A 19,637-nucleotide genomic window follows, 5' to 3' on the forward strand; every position below is an offset into this window, starting at 1 on the left:
TTCTGCGCTGAAATTATTTTTATTTTTATTTTTATTTATTCTTTTTTTTAAGATTTTGTAATTTATTTGACAGAGAGAGATCATAAGTAGGCAGAGAGGCAGGCAAAGAGAGAGGGAAGCAGACTCCCTGCTGAGCAGAGAGCCCGATGTGGGCCTCGATCCCAGGACCCTGAGATCATGACCTGAGCTGAAGGCAGAGGCTTAACCCACTGAGCCACCCAGGTGCCCATGAAATTGTTATTTTTAAATAATTCCTTTGAATTTGTCATGGGATCCCAAAATAAGATTTTCTCCTGTCATTCTACATAGGAGTGGACATCGGAGAACATTTTTGTCCGCTTGCTTTCTTGCTCCCTTCTTGCCTCCTTTCCTCTCTTCCTTTTAACTACTAAATACTACTTAGGACATTTTTATTCTTTTTCTTCTTTCTAATTTCATATCCTTTTTCCACTTACATTTTACTTAAATTATAAACTGTTAAAATCTCACATGATCCATAAGCACAAATATTTTGATTAATAGTGTATATGCTGCACAGTGTTAATGCACTTAGGAGGAAATTAAATATTTCCCTACATAAAAGGTTGCCCTTGCTGGCATATGTATGAATTTTAGTTTTAAAGTGAAACTTCTAATAGCACCACATATACAATGCAAATATTTAATTCTGATGAAATTAGTAGCCTCTTCTATAATGTTATCTCTAAAACTAAAAGTTATTTCATTATTTCAAATCCTGCTGAATTCTTTTCTTTTCTTTCTTTCTTTTTTTTTTTTTAAGGTTGATAGTCAGTTACCAGGTACAATGTTTCCTGTTGTATTTCATCCTGTGGCTCCTCCAAAATCTATTGCTTTGGATTCAGGTAAAAAAAAGAAAAAAAATTGAGACATTCTATTTTAAAAATTAAGTAGACATTATTTTGATCTAGTATAGAGCTTGATTTTTTTCCTCTGATTTTTTTTGTTTTCTTTCTTCCTCTTAGAGCCCAAACCTTTCATTGATGTGAGTGTCATCACAAGATTTAATGAATACAGTAAAGTATTACAGTTCAAGTAAGTAAAGATTCCCCTATTTAACTAAAGGAATTTAAAACGAGAATCTATTTTGAAAATAAGTTTCACTCCTGTGAGGCTGACTTCCGTATAAAACTTATTTTCCACTTAAACATATGAATCTACTAATGGTTAAGTCATTTTCTTTGTTGAACTTAATATAATAATAGTCCCTCTATATTTTAAGGTGTAAAGTTCCTTACCCACTTTTCCTCTTTGTAATTCCAATTAGAATATAAAATACCCAGTGAAATATAAATGATATATGTATTTGTGAAATGTGCTCTTGAAACAATTGCTGTAGCCCTTATAAATGGAATAATACATGCTATATCATCTAACGGTATTTGTCTCTTCTGTAACATGATAAATATGGGATTTGGAACTTTAAATGCTTAGTATCAATACAGCAGTTATTACCACCAGTGAAATCTTAACTCTAGTGGGGGGAAAAAAACCAGCTCAGTTAAGGATACCTTGATCTTGTTAACGTAACACTTTTTTTTTTAAGACATGAAGGTGTAAAAATCTTGTTGTGACTTCTGGCCAAAACCAGAGTTTAACATTGAAAATTACAAGGTTTGATAGAAACTCTTTTCTGTCTTTAAAAATTTTTTTTCCTCAGGTATTTTATGGTCCTCATTCAGGAAATGGCCTTGAAAGTTGATCAGGGGTTTCTAGGAGCTATTATTGCACTGTTTACCCCATCAATGGACCCTGAAGCTGAAAGAAAACGGGTAACAATTTTTATTTCTTGGGAAATTATAAACTAAAAAAGAAGGTCAGCCATTCCTTGAACTAATTAGAGAAAAAAAATTAAAATACTAATTCTTGATTTTATTTTTTTCAGACAAAGTTAATCCAACAAGATATTGATGCTCTAGATACAGAGTTAATGGAGACTTCAATGACTGATATGTCAGTTCTTAGTTTTTTTGAACATTTCCATATTTCTCCTGTTAAGGTTTGTTATAATTATTATTTTTAAAATTGTGCAGAATTGTAAGATTTTTAAAGGCTCTGTATATAAATGTGTGTTTTAATTTGCATCAAATATTTGGTGGGAATTTTGTTTGATTAATTGAAATAATTAAGACAATTCTCTGTAACATATGTACAAGCATAATTCCCACAGAGAAACCGTCAGAGCATGTTCTCTGGTCTTGAATTAATAACCCCTTTATTCAAGGAAGGAGCTGACAAAAGCATTTCTTAATTAAGCGAAGAAGTGCTCACCAACATTTAATGTTTTGGTTGCACTTTGTAACTACTATCACTGTCTAAAGAGAGAGCTATAATGGGTGCCCTAACCAGAATGTGAAAACGCTGAAGTAGGTATTATACTGTTGATGTGGTGTTTTTCACTCTTCCAAAATTTGATTGTAACTAAGGGAGTGGAAAATTGGATACCTTTCACTTGCCTGATTTTGTACTTTATGAACCCATTTACTTTTCTCCTTTTGTTGTTCTTTCTGGGTTTTATAGGAAGAGGTGACTGCTTAGTAAATTCACAAATGCCACCAACCATAACTCTCTACACTTGTGTAATGGGCCAGATTTACAATTAAGTAACTCTAAAATACTGATGATCCTTTACTTTCTCAAAAACTGTTCACAGCACATAATTTTCAATTGCATACACCAATCCTTTTGGCGAAGTAAATTAATTTATAAAACGGAATTAAATTATTATTTTAAATTGATATACTACTTTGGTATTATTAGACATATTTATAGTGTAAGGTTTAAAATTTCTATCATTTCATGTAGTAGGTTATACACAATTTCTCTTTCATTATTAAGTGAAAATCACTTATGAGTTTGAACAATACCTTCAACAAATATTTACTGAATGCCTACTATCAAAGTTGCTCTGGAATGTATAAAATGACTTCCTGGATTTTATAATCTTAGGGGAGTGTTAAAGATCTTTGATTCATGATTTTACGCATGTTAGGAATTACACCATGAGGTTGAGTAATTAAAGATCATGAACTGTAGTTGTTTTCTTATTCCATGGTGACTTTGCCTTAGGGAGAGGTTGGACCCACCCAAGCTGACCTTTCCTGGATCTGTATATTCTCTGGCTCTGCAGCAGGCAGAAGTCCACATCAAAAGAACAAAACAAAACCCCAAACCAGGCTTTCCTGATTTTACCCCACGTCTCCTCTGTTGAGCTCTACCTTGGTTAGGTAAAATGCAGAATAAGAAAGGAGAGTCATCTGATTTATTTGCCTTTATAGACTACCTTCTGCCTGTGTCTTTTGTCACTATTGTACTATCGACGATACAGCACAAAGTAGAAGCTAAATGAGAATGTGAAGATCCCGTGCTTCGGTACTGAGTTAAGGAGTCTGTGGAGGCTGAAACCTTATTACTTTTTAAAACTTTATTTAACAACATGCTAATTGTTGCTGTAATTGTCATGTTGTTGTTATTTATTATTGTTGTATAATTATAATTGTTATTATTAATTATTGCCATAAATTGTTTACCTTAGTTGGATGAAAATAAATTATTAATTATTTTGACTGGTAGACATGTTTTGTATGCCAGTTGACATGTTTTTCTTCTTAAAATGATTATACTATTTTTGTAAAGTGTTTTGAGCCCCTCCATATAAGCACAATGGTCTTTATACACTTTAGATAAAATTTTAGTTCTTTGAAATTATATCAAAAAGCAAATGTGAGAATCAGGTACTAGTGAGTTATCCTGTGTGGTGTGTAGAGTAACAAACAATGGCTTTCTTTTAGACTCTGAAAGATATAGCATCTGTTTGTATCTGGAAGATCTGATTCCTATGTATGTAAAGTTTTTGTTTTTGTTTTTAGCTTTTATTTATGAAACATTATTTCTCTTTTAGTTGCATTTAAGTCTGTCCTTGGGTAGTGGAGGTGAAGAGTCAGACAAAGAAAAACAGGAAATGATCGCAATTCATTCTGTCAATCTGCTATTGAAAAGCATAGGTGCTACTCTGACTGATGTGGATGACCTAATATTCAAGTAAGATTTATGTTAAATTAGATGGGGACGGTTTTCTACCAAGGTTATGTTTCTGAATATTACTTCTGCCCAAGTGGGCTAGAATGTTAACTTAGAAAAAGCTAATTCTCAACATATTTGAAGCTTGTCCCTTTCTAATTATGCATTTTAGATAATGCTTATTTTACTCTTAAAGAGTTTTATATTTTCTTCAGTTACTCAATGTTGATAATACATGAATATAGAATAAAAATGGAGTTATTTTAGTAGTAGCTTATAAATTGACCATGTTTTAAAGCAGACTTATATTTAGAAATATGTAGCAGTATGGTGAGATTTCAGTATAATTGTATGGAAAAGTGTAGAAAATAGCTCTTTGTAGCATTTAATCTGAGAATACTTACATGTGCTAGACATATGTGAATTCAATGAATGTTTATTGAATTGAATATTGAGCAATTATATTGGAACAAGTAGTTCCTTTGGAGGAAAAAAACCCATTTGTATTATTTCCACCTTATACATATCAAATTTCATAGGGATGGAAGATTAAATATAAAATTCAAATGAAAAAGACTGAGGAAGATATCAATGTTAATTGTCAAATCTCGAGTAAAGGAAGTCTTCTCAGTGTAAAAGCAATGGGAAAACCTGCAGTGGAAAATACAAGATAGAGTTGACTACATAACAATTAAACACTTCACAAAATAAAATCAGTGGAAACAATTAGAAAATGAATTGGGAAAATATAATGACAAGTATGACAGAGAGAAGATTGATAGTCTTAATATTAAACACTGATAAGACAAACCTAAAGATTCCATTGCCGGGGCACCTGGGTGGCTCAGTCATTAAGTGGCTGCCTTCAGCTCAGGTTATGATCCCAGAGTCTTGGGATCCAGCCCCTGCTAGGCGGCAGGAAGCCCGCTTCTCCCTGTTGCACTCCCCCGGCTTGTGTTCCCTCTCTCACTGTGTCTCTCTCTGTGAAATAAATAAATAAAATCTTAAAAAAAGAAGATTCCAGTACCATAATTGCTAGCAGACAATAAGGGAGAATTTGCAAAAGGGAAGATATAGCAGGTAATAGATATTTGAAATGCTCAGCTTTCTGATTTATCACATAATATATGCAAATTAAAGCAAATTATCAAAGATTTCAAAATATGAATAATCAATACTAGAGAGGGTTGGGTCTAATAAATGGGAATTTTTAACTATTTGTATGAGTGGAAAGATTTTATATATCTTTATCTATATATATTGATACATATCTCAAAGCCTCAAATGTTTTTTTAGCAGTTTTTAACTCTGTAATTCTTTTATTGGGAATTCAGTCCAAAAAATAATCATGAAATACAACCAAAGAGTTATATTCAAAATTTATATATGGCAGTCCTAATTATTATTGTCAAGATTTGGAAATGTCTGACAGTGGGAGAATTGTTTTGTTATGACACTTCCACATGATGGCATGCTAAGAATCCATTAAAAATGGTTACATAGAATTTTAAAAATCTGGAGAAATACTTATTCACAATATTGAGTGTAAAAATGCATACAAAATGTTTTAAATATTTTTGAATTGGTTAGAAAAGAAAATTCAAAGTGGGAAAATGTCAAGGAAAAAAAACCTAAAAAATCCACTGTATGATGAGATTATGGTTGAGTTTTTCAACCTTTTTATTCTTTGTGTATTTATGAAAGACTTGTATGAGAATGCTATTTTTTTTTTTAAGATTTTATTTATTTACTTGACAGAGAGCACAAGTAAGCAGAGCGGCAGGCACAGGGAGAGAGAGAAGCAGGCTCTCTGCTGAGCAGGGAGCCTGATGCAGGGCTTGATCCCAGGACCCTGGAATCATGACCTGAGCCAAAGGCAAATGCTTAACTGACTGAGCCACCCAGGCACCCAAGAGTGTGCTACTTTTACAGTAGTTTTGTTACCATGATATGAAGATCTCAAACATAAAATATATGTGGCAGATCTACAAATCGAACTATGAAGGATTAGCAATGATTAATTTATCATTGAAATTTTAAGTTCCTTTCTTTCAGAATGTAATCATCATGCCTTTGAATCTTTCTTTCTTCTCCCAGACTTGCTTATTATGAACTTCGGTATCAGTTTTACAAGAGAGATCAGCTCATGTGGAGTGTTGTTAGACATTACAGTGAACAGGTAATTTCCTATCATAGTAGCTAACAAGGAATATACATCATAAAGTATCAGACAAAACATTTGTATGTGATGGCACATTGTGCAAAATTGTTTATCTAATTTACTTCAATTTGCATTCTCATTACTTCGTAGTTTTCTTGAATGATTAATTTCTATGTCTTTACTTCTTTCCCCTCTGTATGAAAGTTTTTGAAATTTTCCTCTGGTGCCTTTTTTCCTTTGCAATTATACATTTGCCACTTTGGGAAAGAATACTGATGTAGGAGGCATCACACTTATTTTGTAAATGTCTCCAGTTTCTCGGCATAGTCTAATAGAGTCAGGAGAGGAATTCTAGGCCAGGCTCTTTTCCACACCTCAGTTACTCCATGGCTTGAATTGGATGCAGAGGCGTAGTAGTTGTTTTCAGGGTGGTAGGGTACCATTGCTGCACCATGGAACTTCAGGGCGGCGGTACCCTTTCCTGCCTCTGCTGGAAGGTCTTTTCTCCTACAGTATAGATAGACCTTATGGTTATTACGTGTTCAAATAAGGATGTATTTTCATTTGTGTTTTGTTTTGGTTACTTATTATTTCCCCATCTAGTTTCATAGTAATAGTGATAGTAACATAATAATAAAAATAAGTAAAAAATAATTTAAAAATAACTATTATTGAATTATATGTTCATTTAAAATGTGTACTTAGCCATGCAAAGTCAGTGTAATCTACCTCTCATTTTCTATATGAGAAGACTGAGGCCCTATTATAGAGACTAACTGACCTGTCCAAGGTTACATAGCTGATAACTGGCAGACTAGCATAATGTCTGGCACATAGTGAAAGATCAGTTAATGGATATAGTTATGGTTATTCTGCATTGATTTCCTTTAACAATCTCATGTAGTCAGTATTCTCCTTTCTTCCCGAGGCATCATGATATGGTTTCTTACAAGAGTAGTAAAGGACTTACTGTATGTTTTTTTTCTCTTTAGTTCTTGAAACAGATGTATGTCCTTGTATTGGGCTTAGATGTGCTTGGAAACCCATTTGGATTAATTAGAGGTCTGTCTGAAGGAGTTGAAGCTTTTTTCTATGAACCCTTCCAGGTATTGATCTTTTATTTATTTTAAGTATAGGTACAGAAATTGTTACTCTATTTTTTCAGTGACAAATAAGTTGTATTTTAAGTGTATCTGGGAATTGAATAATGTTCAGATAACAAAAATACATGAACATCATATTTATTTAAAATTATGTGAGATGACTTTAAAAGACTGTTGTAGAATTAATTGAACACTTCTAGTGTCTGGGCGATAAAACCTGCCCACATTTTCCAGGATTTCACATGGTTATAAGGAAGAATGCTAGGTACATTGACACCATTTCAAGGCTGTTTCACCACTATGGAAAGGACTCAGGGGATAAGAAAAGCTGACTTCGTTTTGTATTCAAGCTTTCCTCACCTGTTTACCTCCATTGGGTGGAGGAACTCAGGAACCCTAAGTAGTGAGGGTTTAACAAGACAACACAGTATTTCTCCGGCAGTATTGGAGTTAGAGGGTGAAAACTGGTATCATGGTGTTTGTGGATGTTTACAGATTCTCTGTCTTCACGGAAACCCTGAAATATTAGATGAAAAATCTTAAGATTATTTACATTTTAAATAGCAAACTTTTCTCTTTTTTCTTTTCTTTTTTTTGCTCAGGGTGCTGTTCAAGGCCCTGAAGAATTTGCTGAGGGGTTAGTGATTGGAGTAAGAAGTCTCTTTGGACACACTGTAGGTATGGATCACCTATTTGTGTATATAAATATACGTAGTTTTATTGTAATTATTCTAAAATGCATTTATAAATAAAGAGGATCAGTTTTCTAATAATCCCTTTTAAAAGATGTGTTCCCTTTTTCTTAAATGGAAAATAACAGACGTGCTGGGTTTGTTTATATGTCTTTGTAACATTGGATCAATGTGCTTTTTTCACAGAATAGTTTTTAGAACAGTTTTAGGGTTACAGAAGAATTTTGGAGAATCAGTGTACTTTGAATAGTTTCATTCTTCTTGCTAAATGGGAAATGATAAAAATACATTTCTGTATGTTTGTATAGAAGAGAGAATCTGAAGCATTTGTTCAAAGCAATGGCGTGCCGTGTACGGTGTTTGGTCTTTGAACAATGAGACTGACTTCTCTGGGTCTTCCGATAGGTGGCGCAGCAGGAGTTGTATCTCGCATCACTGGTTCTGTTGGAAAAGGTTTGGCAGCAATTACAATGGACAAGGAATATCAACAAAAAAGAAGAGAAGAGATGGGTCGACAGCCTAAAGATTTTGGAGACAGCCTGGCCAGAGGAGGAAAGGGCTTCTTGCTTGTAAGTCTCTTATAGACTCTTCAAGAAGCTGTGAAGTTTGATATACACTTTATAAATGTACTTCAAATGGTTTTTTGCAACTTGGAATATTACTTGTGAGTCGAGGTCTGTCACAGTAGCAGTAGTGATATTGTGCACTTTTCTGCTCTCCTTCCCCGATATCACTATCACATCTATTCCCCAAATCCCAGACTTAGTTTGGCACTTGGGCTGGAGTGAGAGCTCTGTGATGATGGCCAGTTAGCACTCTTCCGGAAGGCAAAGAAGCAAAGCAGAGAGAAATATTGTACCTGATGGTAACTAGAGAGAGGAGGAGTTGTTCCGGTCAGTATCATCACTTGACCATTTCTGTGGAAGAAGAGGTATACAAGCTAAGTGTTTGTAAACCAGGAACTGCCTTTCACTGTTTGTCAGTACTTTAAAAATTATACAGGTAATGTATGAATATTCTCCGTATAAGTAATTATAAGAACTTGTAAGTTCTCCTTTTACTAAGTAATGGGAATAGTATAGGTAAAGCTATAAGGTACTATTTGATCACCCTCGCCTCTTCCAGAAATACCTATTCTTCTCAACAGTGTGTATACTTCAGTTCTTTTTCTGTGCATTTGTATAATGTACAGGTGGTTTTATTTACTGCCATTACTTAGCAAGTGTTAAGAATGTATAAACATATTACTGTTTTAATTTTGGAAATAATTTCAGGAACTGTAACTTCTGTGTTTGTACCAAGGTTGTATGTTGTCTAATTGAAAGTGCCTTACTTGTCAAGCTATTTACATGCTTCACAGTTCCCTTCATTTTCAGTTTTCCACACTTCAGCTAAATTACAAAGTAATTTCATTAAAATTTATATTAGATTTTAGGGATTATTTGGGTCAATTCATTCATTTTACTGGTATGGAAACTGAGGTTTAAAGAGAGTGAATCAATTGCCCATGGTTATATAGCTAATTGGTGCCAGAGCTAGGTGTAGAATCTTTTCATCTGATTTCCCATTCTTTCTGTTATGTAACTTCTACAAAGTGCTTTTGTTTAAAATTTGCTATTGTATAATATTTTAATATTATTAAATATATTAATATATCATTAAGTATATTTAATATAAATATATGATATCTTAAAAATCATACTATTTTAAAAATCATAATACTTAACAATCATATTTTGAATATTTTAAAAATTTTAATATTTAAATATTTAATATTTTAATATTTTAAATTTAATGTTTTAAAAATCATCACAATATTTTAAAAATCACTTAGGTGCATGTTCACATTATCAAGTAAGTCCTCATTCTTTAAAAAAGTTATTTCTAGTATGTATGTAGAGACCTCTAGTGGTTGACTTAAAATTAAGCACCTTCCATTCAGGTTTATGATTGATCTGTCTTTCAGGGAGTTGTTGGTGGAGTGACTGGGATAATAACAAAACCTGTGGAAGGTAAGTTGAGAATGTTTCCTTCCAGTGCAAAGTCTGAGGAGTTGATATATAATAAACACAAGAGATGTTATTGCTACAAGTTATATGAGAGAATTTCTGATTTCACGTTCATAGTTTTAAATTGTTTTTTAATGAAAGTACTTTCTTCAGAAAGTTAAAAGAGTCTAATAAGTAATGGATTCTGACTCAGACTTTGAGTGTTATTTTCAGCAGGATAATATTTAAGGTAGGTTCCTTTAGGTCCTCAATAGCAATTGATTCATTTTTTTTTAAATCCTGTTAAAAAAGTACTTTATTCAGTCAAAACCCCTTCTTTGCAGAAATTGACAAACTGATTCTACAATGTGTATGGGAATTCAAGTGGCCCCAAATAGCTGCACCAATCTTGAAAAAGAACCAAGTTAGAAAACTTATACTGTCCAATTTATAACTTATCATAAAGGCATAGTAGCTAAGATAGTGTGTTATTGGCATATGGTTAGACATACCGATCAGTGGAATAGATTTGAGATTCCAGAAATAAACATAATAAAAACTTTGTGGTCAATTGATCTTCAACAAGGGTGCCAAGATAATTCCATGAAGAATTACCTTTTCAACAAATGGTGCTGGAACACCTGGATATAAACATAGAATTAATGTGTTTGGCAACAACTCCACTTCTAGGTATATACCCAAGAGAAAAGAAAACATAAGTTCACTCAAAAACTTACATATAGGGGCGCCTGTGTGGCTCAGTGTGTTGAAGCCTCTGCCTTCAGCTCAGGTCATGATCCCAGGGTCCTGGGACTGAGCCCCACATCGGGCTCTCTGCTGAGCAGACAGTCCGCTTCCCTCTCTCTCTCTGTCTGCCTCTCTGCCTACTTGTGATCTCTGTCAAATAAGTTTTTTTTTTTTAATCTTAAAAAAAAAGCTTACACAAAAATGTTCACAGAACATAATAGTCAGAATGTGGTAGCAACCTAAATGACTATCAACTAAAGCATAATTAAACAAAAGGTGGTATTCCTTAAAATGGGATAGTATCCAGCTGTAAAAAGAAATCAAGTGCTGATACAAGTACAAGATGGGTGAACCTTGAACACACATTGCTAGGTGAAAACAGCCAGTCACAAACACCACATATTGTTTAAGTCTGTTTGTAGGAAATGTCCAGAATGGGCCAATCCACAGAGATAGAAAGTAGGTTAGTGGTTGCCTAGGTCCAGGGATTAGGGAGGAAGGAGCTAAATTGCACAGGACCAGGAGAAGATGGGTTGGGGAAAGTGGAGAATGATGCTAATGGTCATGGGTTTCTTTTTGAGATGATGCAAATTTTCTAAAATTGATTGTGGTGATGGTTGCACACACTAAAATACCAAAAACATTTAATTTGTACATTTAAATTGGTGAATTATATGGTATATAAATTGTAATTCAATGAAGTTCTTATATTTTTTAAAAAGTACACTGCTTGAAAAATCTCCTGATGGTAGACAGAAAGAGAAAAATTTCAGGTCATTTCTGAAACCTTCGATTCTTAGGTCTAAGAATCAGTGATGGTAAAACTTGTGCATGACTCAGGATGACTTGAAGGACGTGGGCCCTGCTTCTGCAGTTTCTGATTCAGGAGGTCTGGGGCAGGGCCTAATAATGTATGTTTTTAACACACTTTGAAAACCACTGTTTTTTTATATGTTAGGATTAAATTTAACTTCTTTAGAAAACCAAAATCTAGAAAACCCCTGGATAAAACATTTCTATATTTGGTTCAGGCTTTCATTGAGTTCAAGCTTGCTAATTTTAAAATATCTTTATACATTCATTGTCCTTGGTTCTACGAAGGTGCCAAGAAGGAAGGAGCTGCTGGATTCTTCAAAGGAATTGGAAAGGGGCTTGTGGGTGCTGTGGCTCGTCCAACTGGTGGAATCATAGACATGGCCAGCAGCACCTTCCAAGGAATTCAGAGGTAATTAGGTGCACATACCATGTGCAAGGTATGTGTCTGTGTGCTAATGGTTGCTAGAAATACATAAACAGGTTAAAACTTGGCATGCTCTTTAGGATGTTGAAGTAAAAGTGAAAGCTATGACCGGTTCACAAGGTGGGATGCCACCAGAGAGGAGTAAGAAGAGACAGTTTTTACGGTTCACTTTCTCTTTTGTTCAACAAATGTTGATTGGTACCTACTATATGCCAGACCCCCTGTGCTAGCTGCTTGCACAAAGAGTGCACAGCTTTATCTGTGCCTTTGTTATTTTATTTTCTTACAGGAAAGGTGGGGGAACTTGGGAGTCCAACAGATTTGGTTTTAATACATGTCACATTATAATGGGCACATTATTTAAAATTACTCTATTCTTATCAAAATTGATGTAGTATGGAATGTAGTACAGTATTTAATCTACATGTGTATTTGTATGTATTATTTTGAAAGATTCTTTGGTATTTTCTTATATTTACTCTGCTGCTTTATACAGAGCAGCAGAATCAACTGAGGAAGTGTCCAGGCTCCGTCCCCCCCGTTTCATCCACGAGGATGGCATCATTCGCCCATATGAAAGACAGGAATCCGAGGGCTCTGATTTATTTGAGGTATAAATTCTCTTCTTCATGGTCATGGGTAAAATTTAATATTAAAGATTTCTAGGACGAGGATTTCGTGGGTGGTTCTTAAAGTTCCTGATTCATGAACTTCTTTAAGGATTACACCAGGGAATGTGATTTGTAGAGTAGAATTTATTATTTATTTTTTATGTTTGCATAATGTGTTAAAAGGGAATGACTGGTAGTTTTTTTCTGCACAGGAACAAAGCCTTTCTGTGCAGAAGGATAATGTTAAAAGAAGCCATAGGCATTATTACTGTTTGTGTGGTAGCTCATTTAGTTAACAGTTAACTTTGGTCTCCTACTTTATAGCTAATTATGGGAATTCCACTGCTTCCTTTTCACCCAAATTAATCTTTGGATTACTTTGTAAATCTAGATTTATTCAGGTAAACAGAAGCTGAAGGAGAGAAAAAAAAAAAGATTATGCACAATTACAGTCTTTTTAAACCTTAAAAATATTTTAAGGTGGATTTTTTGGCTTTTATTTTAGTTTTAACTTTACTACATTTAAATAACATATACATATGTAAATTGCTTTTCTTCCTTGACTGGAATTCCCTTCCCCCCAAAATGTATTAATATTTTCCTACTTTGACTTCAAAATAATACAACTCTTCATTGTTCTTAGCCTTTGGTTTTTATTGTATGTGATTACATTTTATCTTTCTGTATGCTTCTAACTTTATTTTCTTTCTTTTTCTGCCTACACAGCAAGAACCGGAAATACAGGAGTAAATGTTTCCTATACTACTACTTGATTTCATCCTTAAAAATCAAAACAAACTGTGGTATTAATTGACTGTCTTTGATCTATTTAGATTGAGTGTTCATTTCAGTGAACTTTTCTTTACAACTCTCCCCTTTCTCTCAACTTTTTATCGTAGTGGCTTGACACACAAAGATTATTGCTGGTAATACTGCACAGTAATAAGGGATCAGTATAAAAGATTAAAGTGTGTAGGAAATTAACACTCCTCTTTTTTTAGTTGGTGAAAGACTTTCTTGTGTCCAGAAGCAGACAATTTTACTATCATTTTCAAAATTTTATCTTTTCTTATGGTATTCATGTACTTTCAGGTAAAGTTGAAAAATAAGGACAATTCTTATGTCCAGTCTATTATGTCTTCTTTACATTTGCGAGTCGTGATGATGGAATTACATAATTATGTTTCACATTTCACACGATATTGACTCAAATTATGGGGCTGTTAACTGGGGCATGTGTTTTAATAATTGAAATATAAGTTGCTGTTGATCTGACCTTAGACCTCAAATAAGAGTTGAGACATGAATTTTGAGGTTTTCCTTAATCTCTTTTTTCTTTTTTTACCTCTCAGTACTCTTGCTGGTCAAATGGCAATCATTTTATAATTATATTATATACATTTTCAGCCATTAGCATTTTTGCTTTTCAGAACTTGAATCTCCTTGTTGGTGATACTTAATTCACAATTAGTGTTTTAATAGACATAAAGAGAAGTTGAGCATGTAATTAGGCAAATTATTTATGTGTGCCCTGAATTTATAAATATCTTTATTTTTTATAGAGATCTTTATTTTTAAAAACCAGTCATTTTTGTTTTTAAGTTCTTAGAGGATTTGTTACCTTAGTGAAAACAAAAATAATTCTAAACTATTATTTTGAAGTTAGTACCCTCATAGTTAGTTCTGAAAATAAATTGTGTTTTGATTTCTTTCCTTATTATGAATGATAGAAATGTTTGATTTGATTTAGCAGCATCTTATCTGGCAACTTTCATTCTTTTCCCCAAAACTGAAACCAAAGTGTACACTTATATTTAATGTGCCATCCATTTGGAGAGAGTGAAACTGCTGACATACGACTGTTCAGTTGGATTATATACTGTTTAAACTGCAGTTACCAAAAAGAATAAATTGAATCCTTCTTATTTAAAACAAGGACTTTAAAGAAGAAAGAATGACAGCAGCCAAAGATCAGCTGAAAACCATAGCTGACAAACTTCTCTTGTGCCTAGATAATAGAGGGTTGGCAAAAATGTCACCGCATGTACAGTTTCTCTGAGAACCAAGCACAATAACTAATTCAAGATGCTGTCTTAAATCATCACTAATAATTAGCCTTTCTTCTTAGGTAAAAGTAACGATTTTTAATTTTCCTGGATTTATTACAATTTTAATAAGACTTCACTTTTGAGAAATTGTATAACTTAATTTTTTTTCTTATGGTTTATTTTTTGTTTGTTTAGCTCTTTCTGTTATTAACCTTGTGATTTCCCTTTTTACAACCCCATGTTCCTAAGCACAAAATTCAAGTAACTTTTTATTATTTTAGCTAAATATATCTTGTCTGGTTTATTAGTTTTTGTTGTGATATCAGACAGCCTTTTAAACTTTAATATATTATTATAGTTATGGGAAAAAATAGAATGGTTGTACATTACTGAGAGGACTTGGTAATTTTTTTCCATGGGTGACAGGATCTGGATAGTTAAATTCAGGCTATTTCATTCCTTGCCTATCTTACTATAATCACTTATGTATGAAGTATTTATTGATTATCTAAACTGTGCTGGATATACAAAAGAAATAAGACTTCATTCCTTAAGGGACCAAGTATAACAAAACCTGTAAATATTAAAGAGCACCATAGTGTAAAATTCTGTCCTCCCAGCCGTTACTGTAACGTGGGTACATTCTAAATAATATATTTGGGAATCTTATCATTTACCCCCTATTCTTTTTCCTTTGAGTATTGCTCTGTGTTCTTTACTCAGCTTTGAAAGTTACTAAATCATATACTGTGTTTTCATAGGATATACTTTACTGCTTATCCTTTATTCTAAGATAATTACTGTTTATGCATGCATATATATGTACACATACACACATATATAGCCAGTTTTTGTTTAATATTCTTTTGGTTCACATAGTTATGACTTTATAATATTTAAAATGGTGTTCATTACTTTTTTATTTTAATTATATTTTTCCATTTTCATAGAAATGCTTCATTCTTAATTCTTGCATTACCATCTCTTGAAATAACTTTACAGTGTGTATTTGACCATTCCAAGTTGTTGGCATTAAGGATGCTTCTGTTATTTTACTAACAGTAATATTTTGTGATAAACATCATTATACAGATTGCTTTTTCATGTGTTATTTCCTTAGAATTTACTTGAAAATATTGAATGCTCTTGCTAAAATATTGTAAATTCTTCAAGTTGCATTTTGGGAAGGGAGAGTGAATATTTTATCAGCTAATCTGGTTTCCTGCTACCATCAGTGACTGAATATCTTAATCTGATCTCAGAATGTAGTGGATTTTAATCATGCTGAAAACAGTTTCTGTAGTGTAGTATGATGATAAATTATGCTTTAAAAGCATTCAGTGGTTCAAAGCACAACAGCCTGAGAACTAATGAAAATGCCTACAAGATGGAGAGTGGGTAGTATTTCTTTTACATTGCATCTCAGATCTAAATATTTTAACATTTAAATTTCAAAGCTGAAAATAAATGTACTGAATTGTTCTATTCATTTCCCATTTTTTCTTCATTAAACAACTTAAGGTATAAGTGTTAAAAGGTTTTAGCTAATTCTCACAGACAAGATGTAAAACAAGTGACTTAAATCCCACTTTTCTCTAAGACTCATTCTAAGGATGAGATCCCACTTCTTTGGGGCTTCATCTTCTGTGTTCCTTGCCTTTCATAATTGTCGAGGAATGACTGAACCGAAGATTTTTGAAAAAATGTGTATGTGAGCATTGAAATAACAACAAATGTGCTTTCTCTGCTTGTGATTATTATTGATTATGTTATCCTTTTAATAATATTGATGTATTCTTGGTTATAAATGTTTCAGTCTTACTTATTGGGTATGTTTATGTTCTGTAGCTTCATATATTTTATATCATCTATCTTTAATCATGTATTATAGATAATGTCAACAATAGTTCATTAGCATTGATTATAAAAAATAACTCATTCATTTTTTAATGTGTGCTAATTCAAATCACAATAGTTTGGAGGTAGTTGAAATTAAAATAAATGTATTTTAATGTGCTGCTATTTATACTTGAATTACTTATGCCTGTTTATTGTCTTTAGCAATAAATTATGCCAGCTATTTGAAATCTTAGAAATTCTTCATGATTGTGTTAATATTGACATTATGTTTTCTTTTCTATCAAGAATATAATTTGTTACATACATGTACTTTTCATGCATGTTAAACCTATAAGACCAAATACTCAAAAACACTAAATATCAGTTATCTTGGAATTTTATTATGTGTATATCTATCTCTGTGTAAATCAGTGGTTCTTAACCTCTGAGAAGGTTCACAGACTGCTTAACAAAATCTGTTGAAAAATATGAACCATTCTCTGGAAAAAGTTGCAGAACCACATTTTCAAAATGTTATATGCTATTTTAGGTGGTTCATAGACCTCTCAGAGTCCTTCCATGGACCAGAGATTAAGAAGCCCTGTAATGTTAATGTCACCCTATATTAGTGTATTTTCATATTCCATTAATGAAAATCTGTGATTATTTCTGCTAGATATTTTTAAACCTGAGTTATCATAGGATGAGGTGTATTTTGTCAGAAGATCACTTAGTAAGCATTTAATACAGATTTGTCTTTTAAGGCACAGTGGAAGTTAATTTATGAACATGCTGTGAATATTTTTCTAGCTTCATGTGCCAGTATTGTGCTTTTGTTTCTAATAATTTTTCCCTAACTAGCACTCTTACTATAATTAACTAATATATAGTGTTGGAAATACTATTTGGATGCTTTTACTATGCAAATCTTGAGTCTTGTTTTCTTTTCAGAATCGTATCAAAAAGTTAGAAGGAGAGACTTATCGATACCACTGTGCTATTTCTGGAAGCAAGAAGACAATTCTTATGGTTACAAATAGGTATTAACTTCAAGTGACATTTTTTCAAATGCAAACTACATAGATGATAAGAATTTTGAAAACTTAAATGGCAGAGGATTTAGAGAACTATACTTAAATTGTAAAATGTTCATTGTCTTTAAATCACAAAAATACAATCTAGATGGGTCCTTTGAGGCTATCCATTCCAACACTCTCATTTTGGAGATGTTGAAACTGAGACTCCGTATGGCTTAGGGGGTTATCCCAGGTACATAGCTACTGAGTGGAGTCTAGAATGGACCTCATAGGTATAGTAGTCATACTGTTGCATGTGAACTGTAAATCCAGCTATGAGTGACCATGAGTCACTTTTTCTTACTAGGTTTTATTTTATATGATTAGCATACCTTTTTTAAGGGTGATATTATTTCTGTGTGTTTTTTCTAATTTTTTTCTAAGTGTCTTGGGAGTGGTAGATAATTTTTCCAAATAAAAGAACTTAAACTACTAGGTTAATTTTCCTGAGATTTTTTCCTATATCACTTATTTCAAAATGACTATTATATGTTAATAGTTTTCAAAACCTTCTAAATTATGTATTTCATAGGATTAAGAGTACTTAACGGTAGGCAAAAATCTGTATTAGGTTCCTTACTACTGTATCAAAATATATTTGGATGGGAAAAAGAAAAAGGAAAACTAAAATGACAGGATTCTGACTTAAACCCATAAGCTTTTTCAAGGAGTTAACTAGTCATATGATTTGCCTGTTAAGTAAAAATATTCACAAGACAATCTAAAAAGTGCTTTTTACTGATTGGACAAGTAATCATTTATTTTTTGTGCCCATAATTTTATATTTTATCTATTAGATCAGGCCAAAAACAGAGTTTATTTGTATCATATGTTGTACTTAGCTGCAAATGACAGTGTATTAATTCATTTTAAAATTGTATAGCTTTTATGTAATTTAACACTATGTAATGGAAATTAGTCAGGGGTTTTAGGGGTTGTTGTTTCTGGTAACACTTAATACTTTTTTTTTTTTAAAGATTTTATTTATTTATTTGACAAACAGAGATCACAAGTAGGCAGAGAGGCAGAGAATGGGGCGGCGGGGTGGGGGGTGGGGGAGCAGACTCCCTGCTGAGCAGAGAGCCTGATGCAGGGCTTGATCCCAGGACCCTGAGATCATGACCTGAGCTGAAGGCAGAGGCTTAACTCACTGAGCCACCCAGGCACCACTATACTTAACACTTTAGAACTTGTTTGATTTAGGTATTTTGTGGGACTATTGTTGTACACATTATATATCTGGTTTTTCTTCAGGTAGAACGAAAAATCTTAGTAATTTTAAATCTAGTCACTTACAGAGCTTTTTGGAAGGCAGTTAGTAAAATATTTCTGACCAATATAATGACTTAGTCTCCCTGTAGCTTTAGAAGACTCTAATAGGAAATTCTTTAATTGAGGTAATTATCATTATGCTGATCTGTTTTACCTTTAATGATTATATAAAAATAGCATTTCTTCTAAAATTGGTGTTTAAAAAAATAACTCATTCATTGCCAGACTTACACTTATTCATTGTAGATAATACAGGTCAGGAGTCAACAAAATTTCTTTAAAGGGCTGGACTGTAAATGTTTAGGCTTCAGTGGCCATACGGTGTTTCCCAACTATTCAGCTCTGCCCTTGTGGTGGGAAAACAGTCATGGACAATATGTAAATGAATGGGGGATGGCTGTGTTCCAGTAGGATCTTATATACTAACATGGGCCATGCACCGGATTTGGCTCATAGGCTGTAGTTTGCCCACCCCTGATAAAGGCAATAATTTATTTTTTTATTTTTTTAATTTTTAATGATTTTATTTATTTATTTGACATACAGTGATCACAAGTAGGCAGAGAGGCAGGCAGAGAGAGAGGAGGAAGCAGGCTCCCTGCTGAGCAGAGAGCCTGATGCGGGGCTCGATCCCAGGACCCTGGGATCATGACCTGAGCCAAAGGCAGAGGCTTTAATCCACTGAGCCACCCAGGCGCCCCAAAGGCAATCATTTAAAGGATGAAAATAAAGTAACTATATATTGTGGTTTGTCTAGGACAGAGCTAGTTTGCATTTTTTTGTCCCAGTGAAATTATTAGTAGCTATCCCTCTCGTTCTTAA

The 19,637-nt window shown here is 33.2% G+C and overlaps 1 protein-coding gene across 2 annotated transcripts in view; it reads left to right on the forward strand.

Moving 5' to 3' along the window:
• VPS13C (vacuolar protein sorting 13 homolog C) overlaps nt 1-19,637 on the forward strand; it is a 195,290-nt gene that overhangs the window by 168,154 nt on the left and 7,499 nt on the right. For both annotated transcript variants that reach the window (XM_032864804.1, XM_032864805.1), the window contains 13 exons: nt 782-863; nt 984-1,053; nt 1,679-1,790; nt 1,904-2,017; nt 3,920-4,059; nt 6,136-6,217; nt 7,192-7,305; nt 7,905-7,980; nt 8,400-8,563; nt 9,961-10,006; nt 11,831-11,954; nt 12,466-12,580; nt 17,419-17,507. In XM_032864804.1, coding sequence (XP_032720695.1) covers nt 782-863; nt 984-1,053; nt 1,679-1,790; nt 1,904-2,017; nt 3,920-4,059; nt 6,136-6,217; nt 7,192-7,305; nt 7,905-7,980; nt 8,400-8,563; nt 9,961-10,006; nt 11,831-11,954; nt 12,466-12,580; nt 17,419-17,507 — 1,328 coding nt within the window. The remainder of the gene's footprint in view (nt 1-781; nt 864-983; nt 1,054-1,678; nt 1,791-1,903; nt 2,018-3,919; nt 4,060-6,135; nt 6,218-7,191; nt 7,306-7,904; nt 7,981-8,399; nt 8,564-9,960; nt 10,007-11,830; nt 11,955-12,465; nt 12,581-17,418; nt 17,508-19,637) is intronic.

This window comes from Lontra canadensis, unplaced genomic scaffold (assembly GCF_010015895.1).
Source record: "Lontra canadensis isolate GAN:19392208 unplaced genomic scaffold, GSC_riverotter_1.0 scaffold28, whole genome shotgun sequence".
NCBI classification, from domain to species: domain Eukaryota; kingdom Metazoa; phylum Chordata; class Mammalia; order Carnivora; family Mustelidae; genus Lontra; species Lontra canadensis.